At 40.4% G+C, this 26032-nt stretch overlaps 2 protein-coding genes across 2 annotated transcripts; one reads left to right on the top strand and one right to left on the bottom strand.

Moving 5' to 3' along the window:
• Positions 1-6547: 6547 nt before the first annotated feature.
• gtsf1 (gametocyte specific factor 1) lies at positions 6548-10111 on the bottom strand. Its single transcript, XM_085782762.1, has 7 exons — positions 10063-10111; positions 9121-9250; positions 8913-9019; positions 8033-8159; positions 7123-7206; positions 6768-6825; positions 6548-6663 (listed from the first exon to the last, which is right to left on the bottom strand). The coding sequence occupies exons 2-7, from the start codon at positions 9206-9208 to the stop codon at positions 6582-6584; spliced, it is 546 nt and encodes a 181-aa protein (XP_085638888.1). The 5' UTR covers positions 9209-9250; positions 10063-10111; the 3' UTR covers positions 6548-6581.
• A 1093-nt stretch (positions 10112-11204) lies between these two features.
• letmd1 (LETM1 domain containing 1) lies at positions 11205-24979 on the top strand. Its single transcript, XM_085782761.1, has 9 exons — positions 11205-11365; positions 12486-12640; positions 13431-13543; positions 14440-14522; positions 14715-14901; positions 21783-21884; positions 22002-22154; positions 22242-22338; positions 24109-24979. Exons 1-9 carry the CDS (start codon positions 11250-11252, stop codon positions 24186-24188), a joined length of 1086 nt encoding a protein of 361 aa, XP_085638887.1. The 5' UTR covers positions 11205-11249; the 3' UTR covers positions 24189-24979.
• The last annotated feature ends 1053 nt before the right edge of the window (positions 24980-26032 follow it).

A 26032-nucleotide genomic window follows, 5' to 3' on the forward strand; every position in this document is an offset into this window, starting at 1 on the left:
AGACCCCAAAAATTGCATTCAAGCACTTTTTTTCTTTGATTGAAAAGGTTTTTTTTTTTTTTGTTTTTTTGATTGAGGTGAGTTAGTTTATTAGGATATTTTGTGTCTTTATTATTCAATCAAAAAAAAAGTTGATTTAAACAAAAAAGATATTTTACATAATAACTCACTTGAATTACAAAAAAAAAAAAAACCTTTCAATCGAAGAAAAAAAGGGTTCAAATGCTACTTTTTGGGTCTCAAATATATTTTTTTGCATTCAAACACTTTCTTTTAATTGAAAAGGGTTTTTTTTATTGAAGTGAAGTTTGTTTTGATTGAAAATAAAACATTTTTTTGTTTAAATCAACTTTTCTTTTGATTGAATAATAAAGACACAAATGTACCTCCATATACTTTCAGCAGCTTCTTCATTATTGTTGCGCGATGTTTATATTCCTATTTATACTGTTGCTATTTGCTGCTGCACAAATTAAAATTTCCCCCTAGATTCTGGATTTTGGTGGGTTTTTTTTTCCTTGAAGCTGAGAGCAGTGAGAGTGAATCAAAAATAATGAAAAGCTGTTGCCGGGCAGATGCACAGCGAGATAAAACCAGTTTTACAACTCTGTAAAGTTGGGTGAAGCTGTAGTACATTGAGCTCTGCAGGTTCAGCACTACACGCTGTCCAGTTGATGTGTATGCAAATGTCACCGAGATGAATTCCTGGAGGTGTCATCTCTCCACCGCTGCTGAAGACAGACCTATACCTCTTCAATATGGAAGTAACTCAACGCTAAATTATCTGAAGCTGCGACCACCAGACGGTCCCATGATTCTCTTGAGTTACCGAGTCTGAAATTCTGCGTCTGGTGTTGAAACGTAACTCAATGTTCCCGCTGGAGAACCTTTATAACCTTTCAGATGTTTTGGGGGGCTTATGCAACGAGAACAGTTGGACGAAGCCAGCAGCATCACTCTGATTACAGGACCCACGGAAACCTGCAGGAGTGGAAACTGGGAAACGCCACTTGCTCATTTGAGTGCGAGTACGAATACGAAATGCCAGTGATAATAGAGGATCACAAGCTTCAGACAGAGTTACAGGATTAGGGCCTCCCTCCCCTCCACCTCTAGAGCCCAAACTGTCCACCAACACATTGTGCAGGACTCTTATGTCTGTGAGAATATGAGAATGTCACAATTATAAAACGAGACCGACAGAGCGGCTTCGGTTTCACTTGTAGGCGACAAGCCTGGGGTGCGTGCCTGAAACTTGTTTGCAGGGTGTCCAGCGTGACAAGTTTCATAAGGGTCACATCTCAATGAGACCAGCAGTGTCATATTAACTGTATGCTGCTGTGTCACAAAATGAACCAGAATCTTAAGAGTGCACTATGGAAATGAGCAACTTGGTAACCGAAATTAAATTTAGGAAATGACTTCATATTAAATGGTGAAGTCAGAGATGATGAAGGGGCATCAGATGAGCTGCTGCTTATGAAACAGGCCCAGATGTCAGTTTATACAGGGGAAAAAAAGGGATTTATTGCATTATTGTGCTATATAGGTAAGTCTTCTGTATGAATTTTCCTGCAATGTGGTCAAAAACTGAAGAAAATGCTTTAATTTCTGTGAAAAAAAATTCAGGGAATCACCAATATTGTTGTCCAAAGCCGACGCCTTTGTAATAATCCCATTTATAGAAAGGTATTTTAATCAAGGGAGGAGCAGGGGCGATGGTTTTTGTGACTGGCAAAACCAGTTTTAACAAGTTCCTTTCTTTGCCAGTACCTTGTATTGGACACTCAGTCTGGAACAGGCTGTACCAGGGCTATTTGGTTTCATTTTATGTTTGCCGGTTGGCAGGAGAGTAAATATGGATTTGGCATTAGATTTCTTGCCAAACTGGAGAAAAAGGGTTTCGATCAGTGCTGTTCAATCATCAATACATGGCCACAGTCACAGTTCTTTTTAGATGCAAATTATCTGCTTTCACATATTGGTTAAAAAAAAATATTTAAAAACTCCAGTATATCGTTGAACAAAAGCTCCTCGACTCTTCCAGTATAAACTTCTCACTTGAGATGAAACTATCTGACCTTTAATATGGTGGAAAGTAACTCAGCACATTTACTCAATGACAGCTGTAGGATCCTGGTGCTTTAGTGGAACATTTCCTTTACTACTACTAGTAGCAATGAGTTAAGTTAAGTTTTATATAAGATATATGATCATATTACAAAATAAGACCCATGCTATTTATTAAAATATTAAAACATATGAAAATTTGCAAAATGACACATCAGTGTAGCAATAATAATGATCTAATAAGGTTATTATAAAAGACTGATGCTATAATGAGTCCTTTTATAATGAGAATACATTCAGTTGATAATACTTTTGTACTTTTGCTAAAGTTTAATGTTGAATGCAGGATTTCCGCACGTTTTATCATCATCTTCTAATGTATTTTATTCTATGTTTGTCTTTTTCTGTGTCTTGCATTACACACTTGCAGTTTTAAAGGTGCTTTATATAAATAAACTTGCCCTGAAATAACCGTTTTGTTTTGTTTTGTCTTGTTTTTTTTAACATTCAAATACTTTTCCCACCACTGGAGCATTGTAAAACATAAAATACCTCCCTGTCATTTACTTAAATGGATTAAAAGTTTCTGATTTACGTCTGATTGGAGACCAGCAGGGGTACTAATACATTTCTAACCATTTTTTTAATATGTCAAGATAAAAACCTGCTCCAAAAACATTTAAAAAAATAAAAAATAAAACATCAGATACACACACCCACAGTATTTAGAGATCTGAGAACATCTGAAAAGCTATTTATATGTCACTGTATCACTGCAGGTTGTTTTCTTTTTGTTTTTTCCACACATTGACTCACATTCAATCCGCAGCATCAGTTCCAACATGAAGCTGAACAGCCAGTACCACCATCATCATCATCTGAGTTGTTGGGGGTTTATTTTTTATTTTTTTTAAAGGGGGGGGGGCTGCTGATGTGACATTTAAGCCGAGGCAGTGACAGGTTTAAAAGTTCAAGTATAATATGAGTTGCTCGATGTCACTACAGCAGGTAACAACAGAGATACAGTAAATCTACGTCGAGGGGGAGTGGAGTGCATGCAGCAAGTTCCTGGATAGATACGAGGGTCTTATATAGACTAGAAGTTCTGCACGTACCCTGCCCCGAGGAGTCATATCTCATCCTTATAGATGGTGACAGGGGCAGCACAGAGCACGCCTGAACACTTCCAATAATAGCCACAACTAAAATAGACAGTCATCACATGAAATCAATAATGCCACTTAGATATGACAGTGCGCTGGCAGGTCGCCCTCACACAGGGATTATCCCGACACTCACTCGTCACTTGGAGCTCAACTCCTCCTCCTCCTCCTCCTCCTCCTCCCCCTCGTCCTGCAGCAGCTTCTTCCACCTGGGGCATTTTCTCAGCGTTTAAAAAAAAAAAAAAAAAAAAATCTCCCAACTTCTAGGCCAGCCAAAAACAAAAACATCTGGATTTGTGCCAATGTTGAGAAAGGTTTGGACAAATCAAGAGGAGGAGCTGCGCGAATGAAAGAAAAAAAGAAAAAAGATACAGCTTCAACAGGACTGGGAAGTACAGAAGCAGAGATAGTGATAAAGTCAGGGCGTCGGGTTGCGTCTCAAGTTACTGATGAGTGGTTGGTGCCATCCAGTGGCCGCAGAGACGCAGACGCTGAGCGAGGACGACTTCCTGGTTTGGGAGGAGGAAGGAGACTTCAGCAAACACTGTCATCATGCAGAGGTTTGTGTGTGTGTGTGTGTGTGTACCCCTGGTTTAAAATGTCTGTGAATGTGAACAGTTCAAGTGGAAGATGAAACGATCTCCAAAAGGCAAAATTTTAGGCAATATCAGTGTGTTATTTTAGTTTTCTACAGTTTTAGAGTGAAAAAGGGAAACAAAGCAGCAGCCTGCAAAAGACTGGGAAACCCAGGAGACTTGAGCTCTCAGATAACTTTTACCAAGGTATTAGACAAGATATTTACTATTTACACACTGTGATAGTTTCCGAAGGCGGGGCTACCAGCTACTAACTATGCAGCAGGGGGCCCAAACCTTTGCTGTGGACCCTTTTCCTTTTCTGTCATTTTGAAAATGTAAAAGATTCAAATTAAAAAGAATGATATTGATTAAAACAGGGGTCTTCAACGTTTTTCAGGCCATGGACCCCCAAACTGATAGAGAGATGAAGCAGGGACCCCTACTTTAAATATTTATAAAATTTTGTATTATATTAAACGAGGCCTAGTAGCCTATCATGTATTAACGTACCCTGGATTCAATAGCTACTCAATTATAAATATACCTTGTTAACTGATACCATTGTCAATATCAACAATGTCTTTCAATTGAATGATAATCATGCATACAAGCTATTCATTCTTAATTCTAAGCACAAATGTGGAAACAAAAACAAAACAAACTAAATTGTATAATCAAAGGGAATGTATTATCTGTAACTTTTTATGCCTTTGAGATAATTTCATCTTTCACTTGCTGAATTGTTCACATTAACAGATTAAATCAGAGATGCCAAAACGTTTGCATGCCAATGTTTACTCTATTTATCCTGAATCTGATTGAGTGACTTCTTGTGTAATATACAGTATATCCGTTTCATATCTTGTGTAAATTAAATGTGAATATCTGTTCTTATGTCATTGCACTTGTGTCACACTGCTGTGTAAGCACTTTTTATGTCATATTTTCATACTAAGCCTCCTTTTTTTTTTATTATATTGTATTCTTTGTTTTATGCTATTGCACTGTTCTGAAAGTGAACAAATTCTGAATGACACGACAGTGTATGTCCAAAGATGTGCTCAACTCGTCTTTTAGACCTAAACCGTTTTGCAACTTTCTGTACCTGCAATGTTGTTTTTCTTTCTGTAGTCTTCTTGTTTAATTTTTATCAACTTCTTTGTTATCAATTTAATGTGCTGCTTATTGTTTTTTTTTTAAACACTTTCTTCGGTGTTCAAAAGATACTCAATCCGCTCATGACCATAAACACTTTGGTTTGCAGTTGTTTGTCATGTAATATTCCTCCTATACTATATTAGTGGCTGCAAGGAGGAACTATGGATCATCTATAGTGACCAATCAATCACTTGTGCACACCAAACATGTGACTTTCACATTTGCAGTCCTGTGTGAAAACAGTCTGATTTTACACTTGAGGCTTGGTGACGCATTTTGAGGGGGAAAAAAAAACAAGATTTTACATTAACATACCACCACAATGCCCATGTCTGTAACACCGACTCAAGCAACATCAAAGGATAATGATGACGCTTTCTATTCCTGTGCAACTAATCGGACAAGTTTGGTGACATAATGCTAAATTTTTTTTTTTTTTTAAGTATATTTTTTGGCTTTTTTTTGCCTTTATTTGATAGTGATGACAGTAGAGATAGACAGGAAATGGGGAGGCAGAGAGAGGGGGAATGACACGCAGGAAAGGTCTGCCCGACGCGGGATTCGAACCGGGGACGCCTGCGGCGAGGACTGTAGCCTCTACATGGGGCGGCCGCTCTACCCACTGCGCCACGCACCGCCCCATGACATAATGCTAAATTTAAATCTGTTATGTGTCCATAAATCAGGAAGGAGGTTCAAATATCAATTTCCACAACAGTGGACAATAAAGATTTTCAATTCAATTCAGTAACTGCCACCTTGCTCTCAAAACCCATTTCTGAAATTGCTAATGCTAAGGTTCGTTTCTGACTCGTCAGAACAACATGAGCAGCTGGACGAAGTTCATAACAGCTAAACCAAACCCAAAATATTGGTGAAATTAACGAGTTTCTCTGCAGATAATGTGTTATTTAGAGGCTGCATTCTGCTGCCCTGTAGACTCACATTATACATACATTTATTATACATTTTTTGTTGGTACAGTATTCTATTGTCACTCTTTTAAATTATTATATTGTGTATTGTTGGTTTTGCTGCTGGCTGCAATGCAAATTGCCCTCTGGGGACAATAAAGATATCTTGAATCTTGAATATACGCGGCTCTCGGCTGGAGCTAATTTCGTCAGAACGACTCATAATGACACCAAAGTTATCTGGGTGAGTAAATGATCGTATTTTATGCTAGAAATAAGGTCCAGATCGTAAAAAACAGAAATTTCCCTTTAAATCACTCGCCTCAGACCTGATTCAAGACAGCTGGTCCTGAGATGAGGGATTTAAATTCAAGTACATAAAACAAGATCAAGACCAGATTCTAGTCAAAGTCATCTTTATGCGATAGTGGCATTGTTGAAAATGCTTCTTCCACACCCGATCGCGAACAATGAAACTTATTTCAGCCATTGAACCATGCAAATTAAAAGCAAATGAAAACCCTTTATATCAAGCTTGTTACTGGGCATGCACAATACTATAGAGGGCTGGAAATGAGAAGCCTTGCTGTGTATGACACTCAAACTCAACCATGCAAATTAAAATCGAGTTACCGTTAAGAACAATTTTATAAAAAAAAGATTATCTACATGAGGCTTCAACCAACAGTAAGCAAAAATCATGGTTTTGAACCAGACCACGGGAATGTATTGGGCGCTCTGAAATCTTGACCGAGGTTGTTGTTGGGCCTCATCTCGGCTCTGTAGAGAGAAGAGAGAGAGACGACACAAAACAAGAGTTGAAGAACCAAAGAAAACCATGAACAGGTGAGAGCTGAGAAAGAGAGGTGGAGCCGACCACTTACTGTTCATTCAGGGCTCGATCTCTGCCCCACACAAACGGAGCAGCGGTATCATCAGCCTCTGCATAAAAAAACAAAACACTATTAACTTCACAGACACTGAAATTGAGTGTGTACAAAGTCTGGCTCAGTGGACTAGGGAGGAACAGAACAAAACACAACACAGTGACGATGACTGCGGAGCACCCCTTGTTTCACTTGTATCGTCAAGATATTTTGTAAAATACACTTGTTTGCAAATGAGAGGAACACAATTCTCATGTCTGTGCAAAAACCATCCTAATTCACCTAATGCTCACTAATCAAGTAGCTTAATGTAGAAAAACCAAAGCATCTAAGCCGTGGTGCTCAGCCATACCTTGGTCCCAGTCCTCAGATGTGTCTGTATTTACCCAGGTACTGACAGGGACCTGACATTTCCAGTGGCCATTCGATGTAACCGCTGTAAGCAGAGAGAGTTACTCTTAAAATATGTTGATTGTGAACTTACTTAATTGTGATAATTCACAAATTTTCTACTCACCGTCATGCCAAGGAAGGGTTTGGAGAACTTTCAGAGTCATCAAAACGCTTTAGGAGTTCCAGGGGGGGTCCGGCTGGCAACGGGTTTTCATATAATGGCGGTGGATAGAATTCACTTTTGAATCGTCCGAAACACACACAATGAAACATCCAGATACCTCCATACTGCTCGTCTGTACTGACCCAAGTGTCCTGAAGCCGCCACATGGAAAAGTTGTTGGGAAAAAATGTATGTGATCTCTGTTTTTAGCCTTGTTGTTGTAGTAGCTCCCAGTGGCTGCGTAAGATTTGCTGTGAGATGTTCTTCCGTGTTTACATCATACATCCAATGGTTTACAACGACGCATGAACATCTCGCAGCTACTACTACTACAACAACAACAACAACAACAACAACAAGGCTAAAAACAGAGATCAAATTAATGTTTTCCGAACAACTTCTTCATGTGGCGGCTTCAGGACACTTGGGTCAGTACAGACGAGCAGTATGGAGGCATCTTGGATGTTTCATAGTGTGTGTTTTGGACGATTCAAAAGTGAACTCTGTCCGCCGCCATTATATGAAAACCTGTTGCCAGCCGGACCCCCCCCCCCCGGAACTCCAAAAGCGTTTTGATGACTCTGAAAGTTCTCCAAACCCTTCCTTGGCATGACGGTGAGTAGTCGATTGGTGAATGACCAATTTTGGGTGAAGTATCCCTTTAAAAAAAGGGTGAAAGATGAGGTGGTTAAAGTGAAAATCTCACCCTCCGGACCATGCAAAGATATTCTGTCCTCACAGGTCTCGGTGTGGTGAGTCAGCTCGTGCTTGGGGACCAGGTGGCGAGCGTTGTAAGGGCAGGTTTTCAGCTCGCTGGCCAGTTGAGGGTGATTCTGAAGCAACACAAGACGAGACAAATGTTGTTTTCTCTTACAGATGCTGTACAGGATTTGATACAGTTTGCATTACAGCCATAACTGTAAGCATTTTTAAATCCAGGTTAAAAACATTTCTATTGGGTGCGTGGCGCAGTGGTTAAAGCGGCCGCCCCATGTAGAGGCTACAGTCTTCAACGCAGGTGTCCCCGGTTTGAATCCCGCGTTGGGCAGACATTTCCTGCATGTCATTCCCCCTCTCTCTGCCTCCCACTTTCCTATCAAATAAAGGCAAAAAAAAATGGCCAAAAAATATACTTTTCAAAAAACAAAAAACATTTCTCTTTTCATGTGCTTATGGCTGAGCTCTTTTAAAGACCTTTACATCTTAATCTTGGATTTGCACTGCAAGTCCTCTCAATTGTTTTAATACAAAACAATATGTCATGCTACAAACTCATTTCATTCTCTTTTAGTCTAGTATGATATATATTTTTTTTACCTCTGTTTCCTGTACTTTCTTTTATTCTTTTTTTAGCTTTTAATTGTATGTTTACTGTTTCCAATTGTTACTATTTTGGGTTTTATTTAATTTTTTTTTAAATTGTAAGTTTTCCCTCCGTTTCCAATTCTACCTGTTCAATGTTTTGTTTTTACGTAAAGCACATTGAGTTGCCCCTTGGTATTAAATGTGCTATATAAATATGGACTGCTGTTCCAGTAATTTACTATTCATAGCATTAGTTACAACAACAGGAGTGCTTGTCTCACCTTCCTGCACTTTAACAGGTGGTACGGGAAGCGGCAAGCCCGGATCTGGTGGTTCTTATCAAAGGGGCACTGCAAAAGTTTGTCTGGGTCACAGTTTCCTTTTTCAGCTTTGAGGTCAAAAAGAAGAAAAAACACATCAATCATCATCATCATTACTCTTACTAAAAAACATACAATAATTGCAGTTTCTTTTTTCCCCTCTCTCTACCATTGTCTTCCTCCTCCTCCTCCAGCTGTCTCTCAGCAGCTGTCCTGCATGGGCCGCTGCTGGTCCCAAACCTGATGGTGGTCGTCATCCCTGGGCTGCAACTCGCTGCCAACACCTGAACTGATGGAAACTGGTGGGGACAAAACACACAAGTGTGATCGGCTTGGCAGCATTTAGATAATAGCAGCTACTGAATGCATGTGCAGCTTTAAAACATGCAGCAACACCCCGAGGAAGGACGGCAGCCAATCAGGTCACTGCCTTGCAGGTAACTCAACAGGTGAGTCATATTTGCAATTATCGAGGTTTGGCTCGCCGATAGGAGCTAGCACACGTGCAGGAAAAAAGGAAAGAAAATAACTACACAACACCATTTTTTTTAGTTTGACTTCGAAATAAAAACAAAACTCGGCAGTCAATGAGGTTGCAGGCATGGATTATATGTTATCTTTGAAAATCCGTTTGGCGTGTTTTAAATTTGCCTTTTGAAACGATTTACAAAGAACATGCTAATTAAAAGTTCCTGCGACCTGTGTGTTAGCTTCCTAAAGAAGAAAAAAAAACTAAACTAAACTAAAACGTAGCAGGCGATGTGGTTTGATTTGGTTAGCACAGCAGAGTCGAGGCCAGCCTGATAAAATCAAAAGGCGACACAGGAACATGTATATATTAGTTTCACTCTAAATCAAGACCACTTGACACCTGCAAACAGAAGATTTAAGTGGAAACTTTATGTGAGGTAATGGATGAAAACTTGGCCTGTAGCCAAGTCTGTTAGCTAAACTTTGATGTTAGCCAAACAAGTCGCCACATGTCCGACGGTGTAACGTTAAACCGAACGAAACTGCACCATCATCTGGACAACATCTTAGGTAGGTTGCTTAAAAAATAACATTTAAACATGTTCTGTAATTAAAGGCTAATGTCACACCAAATAATTACATTTTCTGAGCGAGCCTTTACTCCCGTTGCCTCCTCCGGCTGTAGATCAGTCTTTGTTTTTTGCCCCGCCCCTCACTCGTTAAAACGAACTCACGTGAAATCACGTGACTTCTTTAAATCGCGATAGTTCGGTTCAGCGCTTAAAAGCCTTTCATACCTCACGACCCCGTTTCAGAAAGCAGGTTTTGTGAAAATACGGAGTTAATTTGCTCAGAGTTGAAGAAAAAAAGACAAAGAAAGTGTGAGTGTGACTGAGAAAGTTGTGACTTGAAGTCTGATGCTGCGTTCGTGACAAGAAACGGAACTCGGATCTTTCCGACCTCCGATTTGAAAAAGTGCAATCGAACGCAACGACCTTGACGACCACGAAAAAAAACCTTGACAACCACGACTTTACGAAGTCAGAGAAAAAAAATCTTCGCCGAGAATCAGTTGGCGAAATCAGTCAGAATCAGTCAAACCACACAGTTAAGCGGTAAAACATCAATCAAATGCGAAAATACATTAAAACGTACTTTTAAAATTGTTTGTGTGCGCTTTGTAATGTTTTTATGCCTTACGTGAAGCAAGCACCGCCATGCTTTCGGTTATTCTTTGAAGTCGGAACTCGGAGTTTTCCAACTTGTCTCGAACGCAGCACGAGTCAGTTACCATGGCAACGTATACTGCGCGTGAACCTAGCCTGCTCTGGCCATAATACATCCATGGCTCTGGCTTAATACATCCATGGCTCTGGCTGGCAGGTTTTCTCCATCTTATTACCGCTCTCCCCTGAGTTTCTCCTCTCTTCATACTACATACAAACTACACACAGTAACGAGCAGCGTCCAGGAAACTTATCTTTCTTGCTCCGTCCATTAACAATAAACTGAGTGCCCTCTGTTTTACAGTTTAAAAAGAACAAAAAACAAAAACACTGGTGTTTCCGGTTCTGACCGTTTTTTAAATCCAATCTTTATTGATAACAGCGTCAAGGTACAAGTGCTTTTATTAATCACACAAACAATACAAATGATTGAAGTTTTCGGCTTTCCATCCTGCATCATTACGGTAACTTGAGTGTCATTACGGTAACTTGGCGGCTTTCCTGTATATGAGCGTCATTACGGTAACTTGGCGGCTTTCCACTTTCCTGTTTATGAGCGTCATTACGGTAACTGACCGTGCGGCGCTGCCGGGTGTCAAACATGGCGCTGTCCTGTCCGAGCCTGTGTAGGCATCTGTCCCTGCTCCGACTGTGTGCTCTCAGGACAAATAGGACAACAAATGGCCTCTACTCTCCATACGTGTCCTATCAGTCCAGGTATGTCCGTCTACCTGTCTCTTCACCTGTCCTCACAGCTCAGTTTAACCCGCGCTAAGCAGCTAGCTACCTGTCTGTCTGTCTGTGAGTGTGTAACTTAACGACTCAACCGGTTTGTACGTTTGATGAGAAACATTTACACTAATAAATACACGTTTTTATTTGTAACTACCCCGTGGTTTTATTGGTTAATTTACTCTAACTATTGGGCCTGCAAGTGAAACTCAGATTTCTACTATTTTAATCGGTGTTGAGGGTGACATACACACCACTGTTACTGTACTGAAGTCCGGAAATACTGTAGACACCCCGTCCACCCTTTTGATAACAATCAGTGACTCAGGTCCTCTTTGAAACATAATTGTCAATTTTATAATTAAAAAGTCAAATTTAGACACATAAAATCTAAACCACAAAGATATACACATGGTAGAAATGTACATTTATTTTATATTTGTTTATTTTGTAGCTTATAATGTAATGCGATAAAATGATGACTTAATAAATAAACGGACAGGATAGTGTCACATGTGTGTGTCAAAAGCTGTTGCAGGTGCATCATGGATGTATATAGGGCTGCAACTAACGATAATAGATTAATCTGTTGATTATTCAAATGATTAGGCTAATGGATTAGTTGTTTGGTCAATAAAATGTTGAAAAATGTCAATCAGTGTTTCTGAAACCACAAGATGACGTCCTCAAATGTCTTGTTTTGTCCACAAACCAAAGAGATACTCAGTTTATTGTCATAAAGGAACAAAGAAACCAGAAATATTCACATTTAAGAAGCTGAAAACAGAGAATTTTGACTTTTTTTCTTAAACTACTCAAACTGATCAAAATAGTTGAAGATTAACTTAATAATTGATTATTGTTTGATTAATCGATTAATTGTTGCAGCTCTAGATGTATATAGGTCCTAAAATGTTTTGCAAACATAGAAACAGGAAATTTAGAGCTATCAATAATGTATAATTTTTCTTAAAGTGGTGTGAAGATCTCCCAGTCAGGGGGTAAACGTGTTTTGCTTACCAAAAGAGAAAAGCATATTTTTTATTCAACTTATTATGATTGAAGTTAATGCTGTGAAACCTCTTCTTATTCCTATTGTTTCCAGCTTGGCCCTGTGCAGACACTACTCATCGTCCAAAGTGAGACGAGGTATTGGCCGATATGTCGCCTCCAGGCTTCAGCACGCAAACAGCAAATATGAAGGTTTCCTGCAAAAGCGGTTCCCCCGCTTTTATCTGCTCTACCACACGTTTGTGGAAGGTAAACTCACCGTTCACTCACCTCAGACAGATCCAATGTAGTTTACCACTTTATGACAAAGTACAATAGCTTTATTACTGATTATGGATAGTTTGTTGATACACAGGTCAGTGGTAATCCTTCAATAAGGAAATGTTTTGATTGCCAGGTTGTGGAAAACATCTGATACAACATCACAAACAATGACCTCGTATAAAACCCCATCTAATTTAATTTACAATTCTATGATATTGTCAGTTAAAAATTAACATTTGAGGCATCATAACAGCAGCTGTGACAGTGGAACAGTTGTATTAGACTTTACATGTGTACTCAAGAGTGTTTATAGCTGTGAAGTCCAGGTCCTCGAGTTACAAAGACGAAATAGTGACCATGGTCTCCCTGCTGTGTCCAAAGATAGTGTAGGCTACACATGCATCAGTCATCAATCATGAATCAATGCAGTAGATCTTAAATTCTCAGCATCTTCATTTTAATGTGAATTTATTATAATGGCAGAAATTGTATCGGATACATTTTGATTAAAATTAATACATTTTATTTCATGATGTTGTTGTGACTTATAAAAAAAAATGTGCAGATGGTGTAAGTGCATGTAAATAGGATTGTATATGAACAGTATAGGGTCTGTGGTTCAGTCCAGGACTCCTCTTATTCACAATGTGATGTGACCTTGACGCTGAAGCTCAGCTGCTCCTCAAGTGACGGCTCTGTGGTTTGTCCAAAAGTGCTGAAGAAATGCAGCCAGTCCATAATCATAAACATTATTGTCGTCACTGTGTCGCTCCAGGATTCAAGTTACTGTTCAGAGATTTCAAAGAAGTGAGGAGGATAAAAGGGAGGATTTCGTCTGGCGTAAAGGTCCAGGATTTGCCGTACAGGGAGATGAACAAACTCAGACAGGTGGGTCTCTTCATCATAAACATCATGACACAACAGAGTTTACAACTGTTTACACTTACAAGGTTCAGCTTCTTGGAAATTTTCAGTAACTGTCCTCAACTCCAATATAAGACACAGATAGTGGTTACATACATACAGCATACTGTCGGTTTCATTCTCTTGTAATTAGTCAAAAATCAAGATATTTATTTGTTGTCCTCATTTGCAGTTGGATGATTGAGTGGATAAAGATAGTATCAAAATAAAATGCTTAAAATTGTTTTCTTAGACAGAGCAGACTTGTTTTTCATCTATGTCGGTCCATTGCTGCCACCTGCAGATCAGAACTGTGTGTGTGAGAAAGAGAGACCCACACATAGAAAACCACACAGCTCTATAGTGATACTAAAGGGCTAATAAACTATAAAGTACTCAGGATAGGCAGGTCATAATAAAAATGAGTTTTATATTATCAAATGCAAATTTAAACACCTGAATGTTAAAAGTCAGATTTAAGGCCCTGAAATGAGAAACAGAAAAGATTAAAGGTAGAGTTGGAGATCCTATTCTGGAGCATTTTTTTTTACTAAATTGTTTGAAATCCTCTTCACACTCCAAATGCAACCAACTAATTACATGCTTTTTCACAAAAATGAAAAAAGTCAGTCACCTCACCTGTGGGACGGACGATCCTGTAAAAACAACATCCAATCATCTTTAACGTGACGTTGAAGTCATTTGGATCGTGATGTGTCAATCAAACAGCCGTCTCTGTCTCTCCCTCCTCTGCTCTACCGCACTAAACGTGTGCACGATGAGAGTCTTAAACTTGTTTTTGTTTTTTTATTGAATGGTTTTGTGGTTGTTTCTCTTGTTGTGTAATGTCCAGTTTTACTTACCTGCCGTCTGTTTCACAGTTCCGCAGAAACATGATCAAAGCCATCCCGCTGGTGCTGATATCTATCCCCCCCTTTGCCAACTACCTGGTTTTTATCTTGATGTGAGTGACTTTGAAAATATTAACCGTCTTTTAATTTCAGTTGGCATCCCATGATTCATACTAACTCAGCCAACCAATTCTGAACTTATTGATAGCCTATAATCATGTCATGTTGTTCCCTCTGTATTGGATCTTCCTTCCTGTGATCGCCCCGTTGTCGTTTCTCTCCTCTCTCTTTCTGTTCATCTCCAGGTACCTTTTCCCCCGCCAGCTGCTCATCCCTCACTTCTGGACGCCCGCGCAGCAGGTGGAGTTTCGGGGAGTGTATCATTCCCGCAGGGCTCGGCACCTCTGGCCGGTGCTCAAAGGGCTCGAGCATGCAAGTGCTAAGGTCAAAGACGGTCCGCTGCAGGTTCGACTCAAAGACCTGTGCACTCAGGTAAGTGAACGCACCAGAAGCTGCTGTTGATGGGAATACTCTCATCTGGTTAGAGTCTCATATCTGTTTGTATTATACATCAAATAGAGCAGAAAAGGTGCAGAAAAGACTTTCTCTTCGTGTATTGTCTCTACACCCCTCTCTATGAATTACACTCTTCTTTGCAGATATGCTTAAACGTAAATGTATTTATTTTATTTTATTTTAATGTTTATTTAACAGGGACAATACATACAACATTGCCACAGAAAACGGGAAAATGTGATGCATATAAGACGTCAAGCTTCAGCTAATTTGCCTGATCAGGCTTTAGAATAGAATAAAATACACTGAATACAATAAGAAAATGCAATGATAGTACAAATACAGTGTATAATACAATGAATAGGCACCATGAATAAATAAACACAGTTGCAGTTGTAAATTTCAGATTAAAACACAAGTTAAATTGAACATTAAACATTAGTGAAGTGCTGTATTGACAATGACTTGTGAGGAATTAATGTTCACATTTCTGCTGCTGCTTGAGCCAATGTTTAACTTTCACACTAAACCTCTTTAGTTCTGTTTGGGATTTAATTTCTGATGGTAAAGAGTTCCATAGGTGTGTATCTACCTTGCACTGAGAGGGATGATTGGCCAAATGTTGTCCTGCATCTTCGGATTTTACAGTTTTGCTTGGTTATGCTCCTTGTCATTGTCCTACAGTTGTTGTTACTCCACTACATTTACAACTTCAGTTACTTTTTCTTTAGGAATTAGGGACATTTCTTTGTTGAGCTTATAAAAAAAACAATTCAGACAACTAAACCCAGTTTAAACCTTTTAGACCCGTTACTTCATATTTGAAAAAAAGGTGTTGCGTGTAGTTTGAGGCCTCGTGACATTTCAAAAGAGAGCTGTTCCCATTTTTGACCATTTTCAAAGAAGACGTTTCCTCATTCATGACTCGGATGGTTTCATCTAAAAGACTGATCCCAACATTAACGCTACGCTAGCCAATATTCCTCAAATACAAGATCTTAAGTAGAAAAAAATAAATGCTAATAAAGCAGAAGTTTGACCCCTTAAAGGTGGCGACAATTTAAATATCAAACTGTTCTTTTACTTTTCATACTTAACACATTTTGCTGATAATTCTGTGTTGTGATGTTAGTAAACGTTAATGGTTATTTAAGGTGGAAAGATGTTAAACTACATTTCACAAAAATGTTTAGTTCAAATGATAAAACATTGAGCCAGTAAGGGACCAGAAATAAGTTGGTTTGGTCAGTGTGATCAGATATTTCTGATATCTTTCACTCCAGACACAAACTACAAACTGACACATGTTCCTCAATTTGGATAAATAAAAACTTACTTCCTCTTTTGATCTTGTACAACTTTTAAAGGGATAGTTCAACATTTTGGCAAATTGGCCCATTGCCATAATAATAGTCTTAGCAGTAGGTTTGTTACCTTAATTGTCGGTGCAGAGCTATGCTACGGAGGCTCATGGGATTTCTTGGTTTCCTTCATCAAACTCATCAAATACACAATCCAACAACTCCAAAACGCTCTGGTGGACAAGTTGTGACCTGCACATTCACCACGCTATGAGATAATAACAGAACGTTACGAGATGGAGTTGTTTTAGAGGTAAATACAGAGACTGCTTGCTGAAAAACTGTCCCTGAAGGCAACGCGCATCAGCGGTTTTGGATGAATTTCCCTCCAAAACAACTCTGTCTGGTAACGTTGTGTTATTATCTCATAGCGTGGTGAATGTGCAGGTCCAGGGATGCAAACGGGTCAGGACCAAAAAAGAGAGGAATTGTTTGGCGGGGGGGGGGGCTCACCATTAACAATATCACAGAAAAGTCCATTTCCAGTAGTTCAACCCCAACCAAGTATTGAGTGCATATAGATGGACATAGTTTTCAGAAGGCCAACATTTCTATATTAAAAATGCTTTAAAAAAATAAAGACCATTGCAATATTTCAATTTTGGAGATACTGATTTTTAGGTCTTCACTGAATGTTAGTCATAATTATTACTATTAAAATAAACTGAAGAAATAAAGACATGGGATTTAACATCCCATTCAGTGTGTAATGGACATACAGGCCTATATAATGTGTTAGTTTCACTTTTTGAATACATTCTACATCGCGGAGGCGACGTCTTTCCACTCTGGGCTTCCTTCACCTCTGAAACGGGGCAGAGCTCCGTGAGAAACACCTGCCTGACACAGCAACGTAGGGAACCGTGCATGTCCGCGGCGCACAGCTCCACGGACATGCACGGGGGGAAAAACGGCGTCGCCGCTTTGGGTAACGTGCGTGCATGTCGCGCGTCTACATTGGAGGTCGGCTGTTATCAGTGTAACCAGAGACCATGAATGAGTTCGCCTCACATGATTGTCACTGTCAGCCTGTAGAAAAACATTTTACTGACCCGAGCTGAGACGCTGAGACCCCCCCCCCTCAAAACAAAAACTCTTCGGATCTGAACGATTCACACAAGTCACCTAATTGGTCATGAAAAAAGCGAGTTTCGCTTTTCGGCGCGCTGTTTGCATCCCTGTGTGATGTTCAGGGACAGTCAGGACAGTCTGATGACAGACAGCTCTGAGGTTGAAGTTTATATTAATGCACCATGACACTGTGGCAGGTCTCTGTACTAGGGATGTGAATCTTTGGGTGGCTCACGATTCGATTCGATTCCGACTTTTAGGGTCACGATTCGATTCAAAATCAATTTTCGATTCAACCGATTCTTGATTTTCTTTTTGCGATTTTTAGTTTGCTTTATTAACACCAGACCATGTGAAAAAGTTGAATGATGATGATGTCTACAGACTATTATATCAGAAGCCATATTTCCCCCCAAAAAATGCACATCACATGTTTCAGATTTATTCAGCAGCAAAATATTCGAACCATTTTAAAGTTAACTGTTACGTGAAGCTGATTTTATAGGCTACTCTCTTTTCAAAAGCCTGGACTGAAGGATGTGAATATTTGGGTGTCTCTTCGATTCAAAATCAGTTCTCATGCACATGCACATGGACATGTAGCCTATCACCTGTAACAAAGGCTGCTAAAAAAAAAAAAAGAAAAAAAGACGGCACTCTGCTCTCAGGCCAGCTCACCTGCAGCCTGTCTGCAGCGCCACAGAGGAGCTGTCAGAGCTGCTGCTGCTGCTGCTGGTCCTCTCTCTTCAGCCTGCTGTTTGGCTGCACTTTGTATGAGTTTAAAAAAGTGAAGATCTAACGTCACCTGAGCACCGATCAGCTGATCCAGAGCGCAGTGGATGTGGCTGCTCACACCGTGTCCTAACTGGATGCGACGCGAGCGAGCGTCCGACAACCGCGTCACATCTGACGCTCTCTGTCCACACTGAATCCGTGCGTCTGTTGGAGTGGAAGCACATCAGCTGTGCGCTCGCCCGCTCCACAGACTGGAGACGTAACTACCCGGTTAAAAGATGGGTGAATTGTGCCTTTTAAACAGAAAACAAGTTTCTTGAAATATAGAGCCAACAGCAAGTTGTCTCTATAGTGTAGGAACACGAGTTGTAAAAAACATAAAGCAGGGTTTTCTGTAACATTATAAGACGGCGCACCGCCCCCCGCCCAAGATGAATGAAGAGGCTATAAAAAAAAAAAAAGTCCGCTAGTCTCCTTGAAGCGGCTGTTATGTGTCGCACACACTGAGGTGAGCAGCAGAGCGGCCGCACCGTGACCACGGTCCGCTCCAGCTGCCTGGTGTCCCCACTGCGCACCACGCGTCTTTTCAGTCACTTGTCCAAGTTCTCCTTTACTGTTTTTTTTTCGAGACAACACTCATTATCTCTCTCTCTCTCTCTTTTTTACCGGCGGTGTCAGCTGATGTGCACATCTGCAGCAACCCAAACAAATGCACATGTTACTGTTGACTGGCTCTATTCCAGCCACATGATTGGTTCGGCGCGGTGGAAATCTCATTATCATTGGTTATTTGTATTGTCTGCCAAAACATGGATGAATGAAACCTATCGACCACGTCTCATATTTCTATCGAGGAAAAGTTATTTCACAATTTATAGACACAACACCGACAAGCACTGAGAGCAGCATGTTGCAGTGACGTTATATAGGCTATAATAATAAGCAAATAGGCAAATAATAAGCCGACGAAAAGGTGCAACTTGCCACTTAACTTCTTGTCGATGAATTATTTGCGGGGGCTTTCGGGGGATCTGCTGACGGTGGAGGATCTGGGACTGATTCACTGTGGACCACCACCAGTCTGATCAGGTCCATCACAGCACAGCAGCTGCAGCACTGCCCCGCTGTCACATTACTCTCGCATATCAGCGCAATCTGTTTACTTTAAACCGACATCAGGAGAATATTGAGAATTATGATTAAAAAATATATACATTTGTTTCGAATTTTAGCCCCTGGATCATGATTTTTTTTGGGCGCATTCTTGGTAAAAAAAAAAAATCCTCTAAAAAAAAGACAGTTGGGATGCATAATGTGTCTTATAACAGTATACTGTGCGTCATGTTATCGGCGGCGTTTGGCCTCAGACGAGTCTCGGACTTCCAGAGCAGCTACAGCGCAGCGTTGTGACCTCAACCATGGTTGATGAGAGCAGAAATGTTGTTGTAGGCCTGTGCATATTCTCATTTGTCCAGGTCATAGTATTTCAAAGGAGGTTAATGAGTCTCCACACCAGTTAGTTGGACCAGTCCCAGCGTGGTCAGATGCTACATGAACTGATGAAGCCTCTTGGATGAGAGGTGAAACGTCTTCCTAGACAAATAACTAAGTCCAGTTGAACCTCCTTTGAAAAAAAAAAAAAAGTTGTTGGCGGGCTCGTGAATTTTTTTTTTGACACGAGTAGGAGCGTAAAATCGCGTATCTCGCGTTTGGTCGCGCGTCAGAACTCGAGCGAAAAAAAAGCGTTCCTCGTGTTTGGTGGGAAGCCCCTTGTGGGTCTTCCCACCAAACACGATGAAATAGACGAAGACGCGAAGGTCCCGTCGCCCCAAAAGAATCGCGTGTATTGCGTCGCCCAAAAAAAAGTCGCGTATACCGCGTCTCGCGCCTAATCGCGTCTCGCGCCTCGCGCCTAATCGCGTCTTTGCGTCACGGCCTTTTACACCGCGGACGTAACGAATAAACGGTGACGGTGTGAACGAACAACATAGAACAGGACCAGACGTGGCGTTGTTTCCTCTTTTCACCGACAGCTCCACTCTCCCTTACTTACACTAACTACTGTTATTGTTGAGCCCAGAGAATTGTGGGATTTGTAGTTTTTGACCAATCGCAGGTTGTGCTCTTTCTTTTTTGTGATTTTCCCAGTTCACACATGTACTTTTTTTTTTAGGGGCAAATGCGAGTGAAATGCTCGCTCATGGTGGGCATAAGAAAATTTAAGACCTGTCTAAAATTATTTAAGACTTGAACACAATAATTCAACAAATTTAAGACATTTTAAGGCCTAAAATTTAGATTTTCAAATTTTAGACTTTTTAAGACCCCGTGGATACCCTGTTATTTCATATAAAAGTTTAAGTGCATGCATATTTTATGATGCTGTGTATTTCAGGTGTAGGTTAATATACACACAACTCAGGAGGCCTGTCATTGATTGGTTAAAACAAGGTAATCAGTAGATGGGAATTAGCGTCAGATTTAGTCACGGATCACCTTCAAACTCTCCTTGTCATGATATTTGATTTAATTATACATCAACACCAGCATCTATACTCAGGGATGCAAACGGGTCAGGACCAAAAAAGAGAGGAACTGGGGGTGGGGGGGTGCTCACCATTAACAAATAAGTACATTACAATATCATGGAAAAGTCAATTTCCAGTAGTTCAACCCCAACCAAGTATTGAGTGCATATAGATGGACATAGTTTTCAGAAGGCCAACATTTCTATATTAAAAATGCTTTAAAAAAATCCTTTGCAATGTTTCAATTTTGGAGATACTGAATTTTAGGTCTTCACTGAATGTTAGTCATAATTATTACTATTAAAATAAACTGAATAAATAAAGACATGGGATGTTTCATTCAGTGTGTAATGGACATACGTTCGTATATATAATGTGTTAGTTTCACTTTAATTTAACACATTCTACATCGCGGAGGCGACGTCTCTCCTTCACCTCTGAAACGGGGCAGAGCTCCGTGGGAAACACCTGCCTGACACAGCAACGGACATGCACGGGGGGAAAAACGGCGTCGCCGTCGCACCGACTGCACGCGGATATGCGCCGCTTTGGGTAACGAGCGCGCATGTCGCGCGTCTACATTGGAGGTCGGCTGTTATCAGTATAATCAGAGACCATGAATGAGTTCGCCTCAGTTTCACGTGATTGTCACTGTCAGCCTGTAGAAAAACATTTTACTGACCCCAGCTGAGACCCCCCCCCCCTCCCAAAAACAAAAACTCTTCGGATCTGAACGATTCACACAAGTCACCTAATTGGTCATGAAAAAAGCGAGTTTCGCTTTTCGGCGCGCTGTTTGCATCCCTGCAGGTCACAACTTGTCCACCAGAGCGTTTTGGAGTTGTTGGATTGTGTATTTGATGAGTTTGATGAGGGAAACCAAGAAATCCTATTAGCCTCTGTAGCGTAGCTCTGAGCAGCTTGCCGCTCTGCTCCACCATTCTAAAAATAGCTTGCACCGACAATAAAAGGTAACAAACCTACTGTTATGACTATAGGGATTATGGCAATGGGCCAATTTGCCAAAATGTTGAACTATCCCTTTAACAGAAAATGTAATTTGCCCAAACCTGTGAGTGTTAATATAAACGGTGAAGTGCAGGCTGCTGATGAACCTTCTGTCCAGTGACTCGCTTTTTTCACTTTTCTCTGTATTTTTCAGGTGCATAACGGAGCGACTCCCCAAGTGTCTGAGATCCTCGCTGTGCGGCGGCTGTTTTCTGAACCACCGCTGGGCATGAAGAGGATGAGGATGAATCACATGGTCAGTCCCTCTTTTTTCTTTTTTCTTTTTCCTCACATCCTGCACAAATGATCCCGGTGATCCTGAACTGATCTCTCCTCTCTCCTCTGTCTTGTTTCTCTCCCCGGGGTCAATCAGAGGCACATCAGCCCGCTGCTCTTCCTGACGCCTCGGCTGCCCGGCTTCCTGGTGGGCCGGCGGCTCAACAGTCACGCCCTGGAGCTGCTGCAGCTGGACCGGGCCCTCAGCCGGCTCGGCCCGCACCAGCTCAGCGACGCGGAGCTCAGAGAGGTCAGTCGAGTTATGCGACGATCGCTCTGAATTCCTGCACAAGTACAAAACATTTCCTTCTCTCCCTCCCTCTCTCTCTGTGTGTAGGCCTGTTACGTGAGAGGACTCAATTCAGACAATCTTGGCGTTAACCAGTGTCGTGAGTGGTTATCCCGGTGGCTTCAGGTCTCCTCCGCACTGAAAGGTACAGTATTACAACCAGAACCGACCGGTACATCTGGTTGTACAGTTTCAAATTTCACAATTACAGTTGTGCTCAAAAGTTTACAATTTGTGAAATACTGGCTACATTTCAGAAAATGTAATTGATAATGGAGTTAGTGGCTGGGTGAAGCCATTTATTATCACACAACTGTGTTTGATCTTTTTGAATCCTAATGATAAGTGCAACCACCAAATGATAATATACACACAGACTGGTTTAAATGGCTACTCGTTGCTTGTATTTAGTGTCTGTGTATAAAAAGTCAATGAGATTCTGGGCTCTTGACAAACACCTGCACATTTCATCCATTGCTGCACTGACTTTGCTGGATTCTGAGCTGTGGGGAAAGCAAAAGAACTGTCAAAAGTCCAGAGGGAGAAAGTTGATCAACTTTATAAAACAGAAAAAGGATATAAAAAGAAATCCAGAGATTTGAGAATGCCAATCAGCAGTGTTCAAGCTCTCATAAAAGTGAAAATTGTTGATATCAAGCCATGGTCTGGTACCATCAAAAATTTGTTGGTCAGACTCTCTGATGATCCTTTTTTTTTAATGATTGTGTTATTTCTGGATGTCTCAACAGTTTAATTTGAATCCCATTAAAAATAAGAGAAATCTGTTTTGTCTGACCACTCATGTTTTCCTTAATGAATGGTACACAGTTACAAAATCCTCCAGGGTATGTAAACCTCTGAGCACAACTGTACATTGATTTGTTTTTCTTACTTGGATAATTCAGGTTTCTCACAAAAGGATTTTGAAGGTATTAAGAGAAAGTCCTTAAACATTTTCTAATATACAAAAGTGGGATTATTGGATTTTGCTGCAGACTGTTCAGACCGAGCAAAGCACAACGTGTTTAAATCCTTATTAATAGTTTAATCCACATATACATTTTTGCTGCTAATCGAGATATTAGACACTTAATTCAGTCATAAACTCTTGTTATACACTGAACTATAAAAGAAAGTATTGAAAAATGTAGTCCCATTGCCCTTTGTTTTACTTTATTACCAGATTACAAATAAAACCCCCTAACCCAGTGGTTCCCAAACGGTGTGCCGCGGCACACTGGTGTGCCGTGAGGCAAGTCCAGGTGTGCCGTGGGATTTTGTGACAACCATACATTATTATTGCAATATACAACTACACAAAAAAATAATTATTTTTAATTTACTATCAGTACTTTGTATGCGCTCATTTCATAATACAGAGTCAAACTCTATACCTAAAAACAATTCTTAAAAAAAAAATCCTCAGAGAGAACCCCATATTTCGCACAATATGTTTCAATGCTGATCAATCTGTAGGACCATGGACAGTTATTGTGACCTGTATGGTTTAAATGGTTGTATTGCTGCTTTGATGAAGCCTAATTTGATAAAGTTTCAAATTAATCTTTGAAATATTTTGTTAATAAATATGATTTTGTGAGTAATGTAGCCTAGTTTTCTTTGTCACATTTTATTTGGCATTATTAAATAATTATGCACATTTACAGATATTTTACATGATATAAGTGATAACACGTGTTATGAAGGCTATTTTGAACAATAGGTGTGCCTTGAGATTTTTACTTGTCCTTTGGTGTGCCTTGGCCACAAAAGGTTTGGGAACCACTGCTCTAACCCATAATACTGTCAAACACTGACTTTTATGAGGGAACTAAAATGTCAAACTGACATGTGGTAACATTTCATGTTATCGTTATTTCCCTTTTGTTTAAATTTAATTTTTAATTTTTTGCAGACTCAGAGTTGTCCCTGCTTTTGCACACGATGGTGTTCCTCTCCGCCAACTACCCGACCGCCCTCAAATGGTCGCGCTGACAGGAAGCCGGACGCAGTCTGCTTGTGTGATTACGTTCTCAGTCGTGCACTGGGCAGCACAACATCCGAAGAGATATCAACATCTCCCAGGGAGCGGAGGAAAAAGAAAAAAAACACACGTTAAAGCTGTTCCTGGCAAGATTTCTGGGTTTAAAAACAATGAAAATTATCTGCTCAAACTTCAAAGAAGGTCTTCGATTAGAGGAAGCGGCTAATTGTAGCTGTGTCATATTTATAAAGTGAAGGTTAAGATCAAACACGCGTTATCAGCCTTTAATTGGAAAAATCAGTCGACTCTGTGTGAGATTCTACTGAGGCGTAATTTGACTTTAAAATATTATATAAATCTTGCTTGGTGCGGTGAAGCCGATTGTGGTGCACTGAACTATATAAAGTGATGTTGACCTTGCATCTCGAGCTTGCTCCTGCTCTAAAAGGCACAGACTTGTCGTCATCTGTTTACTTCTAAGCTAACAAATCATTACAAAGCTACACAGACCGGAGGTTGAATGTTCAGCAGGTCTCTGGTCTGCTCATGTTATTTTTCTTTCTGCTCGAGGAATGGTGCGTTTGTTTGTTCTGACACATTCCATTCATAAAAATACAGACACAGAAGATGTTTTTGCATCAGACACGTACTGTATTTCTCTTACCTTACTTCTCTGCGCTTATGTTTTTTTTTTTTACTGTGGATCATGCTGGTTATCGCAAAATTGTAGAGATAAACCCACAAGAGAGGCGTTTTATGTGTAAGGAACTCTGTCAAAAAAAAAAAAGGAACAATTGGTCAACATAGAGAAGCAGCAGATTTCACACAGGCTCTTAAAACTGACACCGAGGCGTCTCGGCTGCAGAGCTGAACATGTTGTCTCCCTCTAAAAATCTCTTTGGATTCATCTCGCAGCACTGGAGTTGAGTCGCTGCTCTAAAAAGAAAAAACACGAAGCTGTTATGGCACTTTACTGTTTACTTGATGTTCTCTTACTCCGAAGGCTGACTGACATTAACTTATCCTGGAGAGACCACATAGGCACAACATTTAATACAAGCTTTAAAGGGATAGTTCAACATTTTGGCAAATTGGCCCATTGCCATAATTGCTATAGTCATAGCAGTAGGTTCGTTACCTTTAATTGTAGGTGTAAGCTATTTTTAGTACAGCGGAGCGCAGCAGCAGGCTGCTCAGAGCTACGCTATGGAGGCTAAGGGAATTTCTTGGTTTCCCTCATTAAACTCATCAAATACAAAATCCCAAAACTCCACAGCGCTTTTGTAGACAAGTTGTGAGCTGCACAACCACCACGCTATGAGATAATGACGGAACGATACGAAACGGAGCCGTTTTCGAGGTAAATTCATACAAAACCGCTGATGCGCGTTGCGTTCAGGGACAGTTTTTCAGCAAGCAGTCTCCGTATTTACCCTGTATTTACCTCGAAAACGGCTCTGTTTCGTATCGTTCCGTCATTATCTCATAGCGTGGTGGTTGTGCAGGTCACAACTTGTCTACAAAAGCGCTGTGGAGTTTTGGGATGTTGAATTTGATGAGTTTAATGAGGGAAACCAAGAAATTCCGTTAGCCTCCATAGCGTAGCTCTGAGCAGCCAGCTGCTGCGCTCCGCCGTACTGAAAATAGCTTACACCTACAATTAAAGGTAATGAACCTACTGCTATGACTATAGCGATTATGGCAATGGGCCAATTTGCCAAAATGTTGAACTATCCCTTTAAGCCTGATTCAGGGTGTTTTGTTTAGTTTTTTTTTTTTTTTTTAAAGAGGAACCTCACATCTACGTGTGCTGGTGTTTGGTGTTGTGAGCTATGAAGTAGGAAATTGTCATTTG

This window comes from Trachurus japonicus, chromosome 7, assembly GCF_045865225.1.
Source record: "Trachurus japonicus isolate A0001 chromosome 7, Traja_1.0".
Classification (NCBI taxonomy): Eukaryota; Metazoa; Chordata; class Actinopteri; order Carangiformes; family Carangidae; genus Trachurus; species Trachurus japonicus.

Excerpts from the sequence above, each read along its gene's own strand:
- gtsf1 (XM_085782762.1), bottom strand. The coding sequence starts at position 9,208 with ATGACGACCACCATCAGGTTTGGGACCAGCAGCGGCCCATGCAGGACA. Across the intron at positions 7,207-8,032 it reads ATCTTTGCATGGTCCGGAGG|CGGTTACATCGAATGGCCAC; the intron begins GTGAGATTTTCA and ends CTCTGCTTACAG. Across the intron at positions 6,826-7,122 it reads ATCTGAGGACTGGGACCAAG|AGGCTGATGATACCGCTGCT; the intron begins GTATGGCTGAGC and ends TTTTTTATGCAG.
- letmd1 (XM_085782761.1), top strand. The coding sequence starts at position 11,250 with ATGGCGCTGTCCTGTCCGAGCCTGTGTAGGCATCTGTCCCTGCTCCGA. Across the intron at positions 22,155-22,241 it reads GCGACGCGGAGCTCAGAGAG|GCCTGTTACGTGAGAGGACT; the intron begins GTCAGTCGAGTT and ends CTCTGTGTGTAG. Across the intron at positions 22,339-24,108 it reads GGTCTCCTCCGCACTGAAAG|ACTCAGAGTTGTCCCTGCTT; the intron begins GTACAGTATTAC and ends AATTTTTTGCAG.